The sequence below is a fragment of the Hyperolius riggenbachi genome, chromosome 7 (assembly GCF_040937935.1).
Source record: "Hyperolius riggenbachi isolate aHypRig1 chromosome 7, aHypRig1.pri, whole genome shotgun sequence".
Lineage (NCBI taxonomy): Eukaryota > Metazoa > Chordata > Amphibia > Anura > Hyperoliidae > Hyperolius > Hyperolius riggenbachi.
The window spans coordinates 35,790,855-35,803,095 of NC_090652.1; the positions used below are offsets into that span (position 1 = coordinate 35,790,855).

The 12,241-nt window shown below is 45.0% G+C and overlaps 1 protein-coding gene across 13 annotated transcripts in view; it reads left to right on the plus strand.

The window, feature by feature from the left end:
* LOC137525476 (peptidyl-prolyl cis-trans isomerase G-like) overlaps nucleotides 1-11,335 on the plus strand; it is a 309,707-nt gene extending 298,372 nt beyond the window's left edge. For 12 of the 13 annotated variants that reach the window (XM_068246576.1, XM_068246575.1, XM_068246574.1 and 9 more), the window contains 2 exons: nucleotides 4,555-4,882; nucleotides 10,979-11,335. In XM_068246576.1, the coding sequence (XP_068102677.1) occupies nucleotides 4,555-4,882; nucleotides 10,979-11,012 (362 nt within the window). In that variant the 3' untranslated portion in view covers nucleotides 11,013-11,335. The remainder of the gene's footprint in view (nucleotides 1-4,554; nucleotides 4,883-10,978) is intronic. The other variant, XM_068246586.1, reaches the window with a different exon arrangement.
* Nucleotides 11,336-12,241: the final 906 nt, after the last annotated feature.

Below are 12,241 nucleotides of genomic sequence, written 5' to 3' on the forward strand. Positions count from 1 at the left end.
GCAATCCTATCTTGCATACCAGACACATGTTCAACAATACTTCTGTAGGGGGTGGCCTCTTGCTCCCAGGTTTCTTTGGCTATATCCAAGATTCCCCGTGGGCATCGCCCATACAACAACTCAAACGGCGAAAAACCTGTGGAAGACTGAGGGACCTCCCGAATTGCAAACATTAAGTAGGGCAAAAGGCAATCCCAATCTTTGCCGTCCTTGTCCACTACTTTCTTTAACATATTTTTTAAGGTTTTGTTGAATCTTTCCACAAGCCCGTCCGTTTGAGGGTGGTACACTGAAGTACGAATCTGATCGATCTTCATCAGTTTACACACTTCTTTCATCAATTTTGACATAAATGGGGTACCCTGGTCTGTCAAAATTTCCTTTGGCAAACCTACTCTGGTGATCATGTGGAACAACTCACGTGCAATCACTTTAGACGACGTATTTCTCAGGGGAACCGCTTCTGGGTAACGAGTGGCATAGTCCACTACCACCAGAATGTATTGGTGACCGCGTGCGGATCGAACCAATGGCCCAACTAGGTCCATGGCTATCCTTTCGAAGGGAACTTCGATAATGGGCAAGGGGACGAGCGGACTTCGAAAATGGGGAGCTGGAGCACATCTTTGGCATTCGGGACAGGATTCACAGTAAGCTTTTACATCTCCATGTACCCCAGGCCAAAAGAATCGCTGTAGGACTCGGTCCCTAGTTTTTTCGGTACCCAAATGTCCCCCCAGGGCATGTTTGTGCGCTAGGTCTAGGACCATTGTGCGATACGACTTAGGCACTACGAGTTGTTCCACAACCTCACCCTGAATTTTACAAACCTGGTACAGCAAGTCTGATTGTACCGCCAAATGAGGAAATGCTTTCTCAGCCCCGACCACTTGGGGTTCACCGTTCAACACCTTGACATTTTCCCACGCTTTTGCCAGCGTAGGATCCCTTAGCTGGGCCGTCCCAAAGTTATCCCGAGAAACCTCCAGCTCTGGTAGGACCGAGCCCTCAGAGGTCTCTGGGGATAACTCAGAGTCCCCAGCAAACACCTCCAAGGGAGAAAACATTTCATTACCATCAATTTCTGTATTATTTTTAGATTCCAGCTCTCTTGAGCCTCCACAGTTATCCCCTTCCCACAAGTTCCAGAACAGTGGAAAGTCCCTCCCCAGGATGACACTATGTGCCAAGTTCGGGCTCACCACTATTTCCTGAGTGGCAGGTCCACAGTTTGTTTCAATGGTGAGAAGGGCGGTGGGGTATTGTTTAGAGTCCCCATGAACACATTGTACTGTGACCCGACGATTCCCCAGCCAGGCCGGGTCCACTAAACTGGAATGCACCAGGGTCACCAAGCTACCAGAGTCTAAGAGAGCCTGGACAGTTTTTCCAGCAATTTTTACCACCGCCAAATGAGAGTCACAGCTTGCGATATACACAGGTCGCGCAAACAAGGACCTGCGACGAGTGTAATCGCACTCCATGGGTTCAACTGCCTGAGGACAGTTAGCAGCAATATGTCCCCACTCTTTACATTGCCAACATTGTACCGGGGATCGACTTCTTACCATTGTGCCTGGTCGACCTCGGCCTGCAGAGCTTGGCTCACTGACCACACCCCCCACAAAGTCAGCTTTTGTCTTACCAGTTCCCTGGGGTGCTGCCAGTCTCCGGGTAGCTGAGCGCTGTCCTGTGGCCCAAGCCAAAGAGTCCTCTGCAGCCAGATAACGTTCCAGCAGCGCAATGAGTTCATCAGCTGACTGTGGATCTGCATGACTCACCCACCTTCGCAAAGCCGGCGGTAGGGAGCGCAAGAAACGGTCAATGGTAACTCTTTCGACGACCTCCGGAGCTGTTAACTTCTCAGGTTCCAACCACTTCTTTACCAAGTGGATTAGATCGTGCATCTGGGACCTTGGAGAGCATCCGGCTGAATAGGACCACTGGTGAACTCGCTGGGCTCGCACCGCCGGGGTGACACCAAGTCTACGCAGGATCTCCTCCTTCAGCTTGTCGTAGTCTTTAGCATCCTCTAGGGCAAGGTCGAAGTAGGCCTTTTGAGCATCCCCAGTCAGGAACGGAGCTACCAATCCTGCCCATTGCGTTTTAGGCCAGGCTTCCCTCTCCGCTGTCCTCTCAAAGGTATGGAGGAACGCCTCGACATCATCATGGGGAGTCAGCTTCTGCAAGAAGTGGCTTGCGCGGATGGTGCCTCCACTGCCAGGTACCAGCAGCTGTCCCTCTTGGTTCCGAGCCACAAGTTGTTGCACCAACTCACTCACTGCTTTCCTGTCAGCCTCAGCAGTCTGACGATCGGCCTCCGCAGCTGCAGCCAGACTCTCACACAGGGCCACCGCTTGCTGCTGTACTGCCTCTGTATGTTGTTGCAGGGCTGTGTTTGTTTTCCGCTGCTCAGCATTAGCCTGTTGCAAGGCCGCATTCGCTAACGCCAGCTGCTTCACCATTTCATCCATGCTGCTGTTCAAACTTTTAAATCTTACGCCAAACACACTGTCGCTGTAGGCATGCTAAGTTGCCCGCATCCGAGCACCAATTGTGAGGGATCAGCTGCAAATGGTGAGTACTCAGCGGGAGATAGCAGCACAGACAGGTGTATTTTCCAAAACAAACAATAGTTTATTGGACAGCAGGCTTCTTAAACAGCAGTCTTTTGGCAGTTTGTAAAGTACAGTTCAAATGAAAACAAAAAGGCCAGTCCAGGCCAGCAGCTTACATTCAGCTTTCAATATCAGGAACACACCAAACTCCATGTGCAGCCTGCACTTTCTCTCCAGAGCAAAAACCAGCTTCCTGGAATCAAACGTGAAGTCTTTCTCAGCAGACTTCCAGACCTTGCTGGTCACACCCACTCTCTCTCCTCCTACTCCAGCCTTTCAAAGCTGCTCTGTTAACCCTGTGTGAGCCTTCTCCAGCAGAAGCCCACATACACAGAGCAATCGATCCACCCAGGATCTGGCGACCAGATGCGCCCGCCCACTCTGCATCTGGTCAGCTCCGGACCCAAGTAAGGTTTTTAACCTCTGTCCATGTGACAGACAGCCAAAACCTTTTTATTCCGGACCTGCTACTGGATGTAGCGTCTGATCCCAGGTGGAATGTACCTCCCATCCAACACAACCTGGGACAAATCGATTACCTCCTGGGTATCGACTTTGTCACAATATATATATATATATATATATATATATATATATATATATATATATATATATATATATATACTACAGGAAGGGGAAGTGTCAGAAGAAGTGGAGTGTGTCATGCTGGAGTCTAAAAATATATTAAACATTTATTTCTTAAGTAAGGTGCCCAGGACTGGACCAATATTTGTCAGGACTTTGACAGGAAGTGTTTAAAGGACAATGGAAAAGCTGGAAGACTATCACTAAGATATGTGTACAGTACTGTGCTTAATGAGACTCTCCTATCAGCTTTACCCTTTCCAATATTTTATGAAGTGCTCCATTATCCCAACAGACAGCAGCAATACAGATCTTTCTTTCACCTGACACAGACAGTGCTGCTGCTGCTGCCTGTGTCAAACCAGTGACAAACCAGTGACCAGTGCTCTGAGTCTACATGCTCCCTGGACTGATCTCATTTGCTGCCTGGGGACCGGGACTATGGAGCATGGCAGGATTGGGGCTCTCTGGTGTGGACACTGACCTTCATATTGCTTGGAACAGCAGGAACTGCCACATCACAGACCGCTCATCATCTTGCAGCCGCTGGATCAGCTGTGCTTCAGAGTGGCTGGCGGGAGAAGGATCAGCTGTTAGATGGCCTGGTCCTCCCAAGGTGTTGTCCCAGCGATGCAGTAAGGGGGTGAAGTATCTTCGGCCAAGCTTCTGCCTGTAAGACTAAACACAGGATTGGGGGAGGGAGCTTCTTCAGCAGTCTGCCCGTCACTCTCAATGGAGGTCTAGGGGTGGAGTTTCTGCATGGAGACAAGGGACCCAAGATGGAAACCAACAAGGAGGACACAAAAGGCTTAACTAGCCCACAGAGCACACAGAGGACCACATGGAATCCAGTGGAGCAAGCAGAACACAGTCAATTTTCAAGTATGCAGGGCAGGCAGTGCATTGGGACTAAGATGCAGTTACTTTTTACCCTGACTTTTGGGGAGAAAAAGTGCGTCTTATGGTCCGAATAATAAATGTAAAAGTATTTTTCCATTATATGAGTTGTCATGTTTGAGGAGATAGGCAACCTTCCTTGTCATAGGGCGCCTCTCAAATTGTTTTAGCTATATTGTGTGAGAAACACTGGCAGCAAATTTGCTGCCAGGGATAGGCTAGGCTTTCATTATATGTAGTTGGGTGTGTATGAAGTTCTCTTCCAAAAGTAAAACTTACAATTTACAATATTCAACATTATTGGGCTGGGCAGGTACATTGTTTAGTTTTGGAGTTTAATTGGACTTCAAGGGAATTGTAAGTTTTATTAGATGCTGACGCATCGTACACAGCTTGCACACAAACTTTTAGCAAGCTCATGCTGTCATGATGTCCTCTGAATTTTAATTTGCAGGTCAACCACCCCACCAACAATGGCGACAAAGCCGACAACCTTCAAACAACTATAACCGCCGACCAGAGATAAGGAACCATGCAGAATCCTTCTTTCCTCGCATTAACACCAGGGGCCCTAGTCAACATTACAGAAATGCGCAGAACCGTCAAGAGTCCTTACCTCTCCAATCTAATGACATACCTTTCCATGATTACATATTGCCACAGCAGTACCCAAAAATTGACCCTTATTACTCTGACTACATTCCCTTTTCTTCACCCCCAATGTTACTTCAAGCCCCTCTAGATTTGGATATGTACATGCGTGATATTCTGGAGATGCAAAGGTAAGTACAGTAAGTAAAATATATCAGTAATAAAATAAAAATCTGAATGTGTTTTACAAAGGAACAGATTAGGAAAAGTTAAGGTAAACAGTAATTACATTACAGGTGTAGTACCAGTTGAGCAAGCACAGTTTCGTGAGAATCGAAACTGTACCCGATTCGTGTCCGAGATGAAGGCTGTAGTAGGGATGGTGAATGTCCAACCTCCAACACTTTCTGAATCACATTGGAAGTTCCAGCAGTGAAGCAAAAAGTATTGTTTGTCGGTTGGTTAATTTCCACATCAGTAGGACATTACACAGGTAAGTTAATCCTCCCTGCCACAGCTCCCATTTCAAACATGAGTGGGTACAGTTTCACTTCTGACCAAACTGTGTTCGCTCATCCTTACAGTTGACAGAAAAAACAAAATCAGGTTTCGCTTTATTGTAAGCTGTTCAGCAAAAATTTTTGTCCAACAGTTTTCTATAGATTATCACACTATGTCATGTGATAATCTATAGCAAACTAAGGCACCAATGTCTTCTTCTTGAATAATCTATTCCTATTCACAGCTCTCACTTTTCCCTAAAGCCTCATACACACGAGGCACAGATGAGTCACAAGAGACAAAAAAAAAAGCAGTGACAGTTCGTCGCCAGGTCCCTCTGTGCAGCAGCTGTACACACGGTGCACAGAGGGACAGAGATGTGGCGGAAGCTGTCGCCGAAGGTCCCCCCCCCCCCCCCCGCCAGAAGCTCCGTGCATTGTGTATGGGTTGCTGTCGCTAGTCCGCATAAACGTACGCGTGGCCGACTAGCGACAGTTGCGGCAAAGTTGCGGCGACAGCTGTTTATGGCGATTGGCCACGTCAATCGCCTGGCGACAGCTCTGATTGGCGACGGTTTGTGGCACGCGCCTCATACACACGGGGAACCTGTCGCCGCAACATGCGTGTGCCACCTGTTTGTGGCGACAGTTGTGCCCCGTGTGTATGAGCCTTAAGGCTGTTATTTTCTGGAACTTCTTCTTTAAAGGGAACCTTAACTGAATGGGGGATAAAGAGTTTCACTTACCTGGGGCGTTGCGGTCTGCAACAGTGCTAATTGCAGTAGGGAATGCGTCCAATAATACGCATGGCGGCCGGCCGACTGGTGAGTCGTCAAAAACGAAACTAAGCGACAGCGGGGGACCGGAGGATTCCAGAGTGGCTCTGAGGGCACAGGACTGCTGCAGGGGGCTGGTAATAGCCCCAGGTAAGTGAAACTCTATACCCTCCGTTCAGTTAAGGTTCCCTTTAAATCTGTAAAGCTTGCCACTACCTTTAGCACACTCAAGTAGGGCCTTGAAATATCACCTCTTTAAAACTTCTTTCCTATTTAAAGCTAGTCATAATTAATAATAAAATGTACTGTCAAAAAGTACCTTCCAAGGAATGATCACCACATCCCTGCTTATTCAATAGTATGTACTGGGAAGTACGCCGAACAAAATAGAAAAACTGTCCTTAATCTGCAAAAAGTAAATAATGCTTTATTTAGAAAATGTCGAACAGTATTTCAAGCAGCTTGTTGTGCAGATCTGTGCACTTACTGTATTCTGGAAGGCCTCTTTCATCCAGGAACTGTGATATTTTCCATTCCAATTGTATTTGTTCATTTTGTGCTTGAAGAGGAACTAATGGGCCAGCAAGTCATTATAAACATTGTATCCTGTTATTAAAAGTTCTTTTAGGGTAATAGTCTCTTTAAAGGAGTCATCAGGCAATATTTAAGAAAAGAGGTGCTACTTACCGGGGGCTTCATCCAGCCCCAAGATCCCAGCATGTCCCTCGCCGCAGGCGCAGTACAGGCCGACCTGGAAGTCGCTCTGACATCATCGCCGGGGCCCGGAACGGAGCTGCGGCTAACGGCTGCGGGGAGAGCTGCGGCAAGGGACATGCTGGGAGCTTGGGGCTGGAGGAACCCCCCAGTAAGTAGCACTTCTTTTCTTAAATATTGCCTGATAAATCCTTTAAGCTGGTCATAAACTATTTAACAATCAAAAGATTATTTTTTTCAATTAATACTTCAATTGTTGCCTAGATGGAGAATTTAGATGTTTCATTGCTCATAAGGAGGTTTCAGTCTAAACTACTGTTGAATGAAGTATGCAAAGCTTAAAGCAAACCTGAACTGAAAATTAAAAGTCAAAATAAACACATACACCGTCATGCTTACCTCCCGTGTAGTCTACTCCTCGATCTCTTTCTCCTCTCCCGCATCCTGTTTGTCCCCTGTGATCAAGGGAATTATCCATCCTCCATTTTGAAAATGGTCGTTACCCCATAACAGCTTCCTGGTCAGCACACTGTTGAACTGTAATATCACCCACGTGAGCCATAGGGAAACATGGACATTACCTTGCACATCACTTGTCATTTCAGTTATAACTGACAGCAACTGATACATAACTGATAGCTGCTGCTATATTTCAGTTATGACAAAATCTTGTCAGAACTGGAAGAAATCATTGGTAGAAGAAAATGGTGAGCTTCTGAGAGGGACTGACAGTGAGGTAAGCATGTAATATTCATTTGCAGCTACATCCTGTGTTTATTTTAAATCATTTTACTCAGTTCAGGTTCCCTTTAAGTAAAATCATGCGATTGACTTGACAACGGTTTATGGAACACAGGAAACAGGAGCTGTTTGTATCATTTCCCAAAACCCCCCTGGCGGTAGGATTCTTTCCAGATCTTAGGGTCCAAAAGTGGAGCAATTTTTTTGCAGGCTTTTAGACCCTAAAACTGGGAAAAAATCATGCTGCTAGACAGCCTGCAGCAGCCCCAGCAGTTTCTCACCTCCCTGGGATCCAGCACTGCAGTTCTCCCTCCGTCCTCCAGGTGGCGCTGTAACCCTGTAGTAAGATCCCCTTCTGTCGTCATCATGACCACAAACGGCGATCTCACTCAAGGGATGCAGAGACTCCAAGGAGAGGAAGTAGAATGGATGCTGGCGTCCGGATCCCAGGGGAGGTGAGTTATAACGCCCGCTGCGCGCTATGCTCTTCACAAGGCTCTCGGCAGCTACCATGCGTCACGGTCGGGGTTACCGCTCCTGGCTTGTTTCTTCCACCCCTAGCCTGAGTAGTCGTAACCGCCAAGGAGGTTAAACGGATCCTAACAACACTGAACTAGAATAGATTAAATGCAGTAGTTGAACCACCCACCCTGTCGACTGGTCTCACAGCAAGTGAAGACCAACAGAAAAGAAAACCATTTTAGTTCCTTTGGTTTTAGTGTGCTTTCAATGAAATTTACATGACAAATACCCAATTTTCACATGGGTTACATGTTGATTACCTGCTCGAATGTCAAACTGAACAAAAAAATTTCATAGTGTATGGCGAGTGTTACTTTTATTTTTATTATATCTGGTCTACCGCTTTGCAGCAGAAGGTATTAGGAGAGATTTTAGCAGGAATTGTATGATAATGATTGTACCACTGTAGATGCTAGCTTTGTTTATTGTCTGCTGCTATACCAGGCTATGCAAATGTCAGTCGCAAACTTCTCCTACCTGTGCCCCTCCTTCCTTCCCCAACACTCCTGCTGCCATTGGTCATACAAAGAAACAGCATGTCTGATCAATGTTTGATCAGTACTGTATTTATATAATTAAATTATTCATAAATTACAGTGTTTTCTTAGATTTGGATTAATAATGATATTGAATCTATTACAAATTATTATTATTATTATTATTATTTTATTATTATTTTATAAAGCGTCAACATATTCTGTGGTGCTGTACAAGACACAAAAAGGGGGGGAGAGCCCTGCCCTTGCAAGCTTACAATCTAAAGGAATGGGGGGAAACAAGAGGTGGCGTAGTATACACTATTCATACCTAGAGGCAGTGTGTTTTTAGGATATGTAGTAGGAGTGCAACTTGACTTTAGGACAAAGGGAGAATGGCCTAAGGTAGTTTTGAGAGAGCGTTTAAAGGTAGCAAACACTGAAGCGTGACAAATGTGGTTTGGGAGGGCATTTCAGAGGAGGGGTGAAGCACGTGCAAAATCTTATATACATGAATGAGAGGAGGTAATTCTAGAGAAGGATTCATTTTTCTTTCCACTTACATTGCAATATAGGTTAGGCAGGTTACTTTCTCATCCATTGTTATAGTTTGTATTCATAATGTATGTAATGTGCAGCCCTTTAATTTATTGAATAGCACTGTACACTATGTTTACACTTTATAAATAGTTTATGATATTAAAAACTAGCAAAAGTGTGCCTCTGCAGGCATAGGAGGAATCTGAGCTGTTAATGTATTAAGTATGTAAGGGGGCAAGTGTGTTTTAAGGCATAGGCAAGGCAGGCAGGTGCCTAGGGGGACACCACTGAGCTATTTTGAGCACATGGAATTCTTATACACAATTGCTAGTTCCATTTCAAAAAGATTGGATGACAATTTTAACACCTAAATGAGCATAACAAAGAAGTCCTGAACGGCAAAACAATTATATAACAGGCACTATTATATGTGATAATAGTCCAATGTATATACTCGAGTATAAGTCTAGGGATTTAGGTCTGATTCACTTCATAAAAGTATAGGGGTTGACTTATACACGAGTCACATACAGCACTGAGCACACTGAGTAATGTGTGTATTAATGGTGACATTCCCATTTACAGCAGTTTACCCAGTGATGGTGACACTTCGGCTTCCAAGTTTCACACGTCACCCACCTGTGGGCCTAGAGTAGACCCTCGTGCCGGTGCAAACCTCCTGCAGGTACACCACTCCTGCTATACCGTATTGCAAATTTCAAGAATGGAGACTGCACACAAAAGGCTTCAGCAACAAGCTGTATTCAAAGCATGTAGAGGCACAAACACAACATGTTTCGGGCGGAGCCCTTCCTCAGGTGTGCCACACCCATCACCTGTGACACCTAAATACCCCCCTACAATGGTGACACTTCCTTGATAAAGGAAATGCCAAGAAAACACAGGTCTGAAAGTCCTGGCCACAACAATTAACAAGGAAAGAGGCGGGGGGAATATACTGGGCTGCATAAAAGGGAGTGAATAATTGCAGCACTTGGGGGCCTGGAGGAGGTATTGGCTGCACTTAAGGGGCAGGAGGGGTTAATGGCTGCAATGCTGATTGGATGACAATTTTAACACCTAAATGAGCATAACAAAGAAGTCCTGAACGGCAAAACAATTATATAACAGGCACTATTATATGTGATAATAGTCCAATGTATATACTCGAGTATAAGTCTAGGGATTTAGGTCTGATTCACTTCATAAAAGTATAGGGGTTGACTTATACACGAGTCACATACAGCACTGAGCACACTGAGTAATGTGTGTATTAATGGTGACATTCCCATTTACAGCAGTTTACCCAGTGATGGTGACACTTCGGCTTCCAAGTTTCACACGTCACCCACCTGTGGGCCTAGAGTAGACCCTCGTGCCGGTGCAAACCTCCTGCAGGTACACCACTCCTGCTATACCGTATTGCAAATTTCAAGAATGGAGACTGCACACAAAAGGCTTCAGCAACAAGCTGTATTCAAAGCATGTAGAGGCACAAACACAACATGTTTCGGGCGGAGCCCTTCCTCAGGTGTGCCACACCCATCACCTGTGACACCTAAATACCCCCCTACAATGGTGACACTTCCTTGATAAAGGAAATGCCAAGAAAACACAGGTCTGAAAGTCCTGGCCACAACAATTAACAAGGAAAGAGGCGGGGGGAATATACTGGGCTGCATAAAAGGGAGTGAATAATTGCAGCACTTGGGGGCCTGGAGGAGGTATTGGCTGCACTTAAGGGGCAGGAGGGGTTAATGGCTGCAATGCTGTATGCAGTGAAGTCATTAACCCCTCCTAAACACCAAGTTCAGCTATTAACTTTGCTGGGTAGACTTATACTTGAGTCTTGAGTCAATACAAATTCCAGCTTAAGAGGGTTGAATATTGGAGTCGACTTCTACATTAAAAGACACAAAGTGCATTTAAATGAAAATCCAGCCTTAATATATCTCACAATAAATGTTATTTTATGTCTATCAATTTTCAGACTTTATCCCAATATTTTTCTATTATAGGGGGTCACCTCCACGTATGGATGAAAGGCGTTAATTCACTAAAAGAGTTTGGATTATATCCTGAAAAATACAAGATGTTCTGAAGAAAACCAAATAACCACATCACATTAAAATCTTAATATACAGTTTAATTCATTTTGACATAATCTTATCTGCTGATTCTAAAACTGAAATGCTTATAAAACATAAACATTGGTATCTTATCCGATTTTGTGGAGACGTGATGGCTTTCTCCAAGCAACTTTCTGTAGCCGAGTTAAGATTGAACTGAGTATTCTTGTGATATTGTTTTTAATCCTTATGCTATTGTTCACTCAATCCTTATTTTTCCAGTTGTATATGCAATTAAAATATAAGTGATATCATTACAAGTTCATCCATCATCATTATATAATTACATTCTGGCATTATTATTGACACAATCTTGATGAGAAATTCCAACTTTTCATAGAAATAGAACTGTGCCCTCTGACCACAATTCAGCCTGCTGGAGGCTCGCACAGAAATGATCAGTGATAGCCATTGTTTGCTGTTGGGGGGCAGTGCCAAGTGACATCACTGTCTATTGCCTGTATGTACAGTACGTAGGGTGTGCTAGTCTAAGGAGCAGCTCTGATTACTGAAATGAAGCATCTTTGCACACAACCTAGTAAGGAGAAGACAGATACAATGAGAAGCTAAATCATCAAACTACAGATCTCTGCTAAGAACTTAAATCTTAAAGCAAACCTGAACTGAAAATAAACTTAAGAGATAATTGACTATATGTGTAGTAGTAGTAGTACTGGTAACTAGAACTTTCCGGTAGTATCATATTCTTACTTTTATTGTAGGGCCTGAAAGAGTAAGGCCGGTATCACACTGCAAACTGGTGGTGTGGTGCGGCAGCCACACCGCACCGCCAGAAACAGGCCTTCTGGGAATACCACGTCACTAAGTGGTATTCTCCATCTGGCATCTGGACAAGCGGGAAGTGACACTCACTTCCTGCTGGCCAAATGATCATGTGCGCAGAAGTACATTGTAAAAAAGATACTTCCAGCCATGCGCACAGCAACGTTGTGTCGGAAAGTGTTTAAACATCCGTGCGTTGCTATACCCTAACATGATTTCCGGGCCGACGCAGATCGCCGCAGAAGTCACGCGGTAATGTGGTTTTGGAGCCACGTCAGATCGAGGACATCCTTCAGACCGCACCGCAACGCAGGTATTGTGTTTCCTCTATAGCGTTTTGTCACTTATGTAGTGGGAGTGCTGAATGCA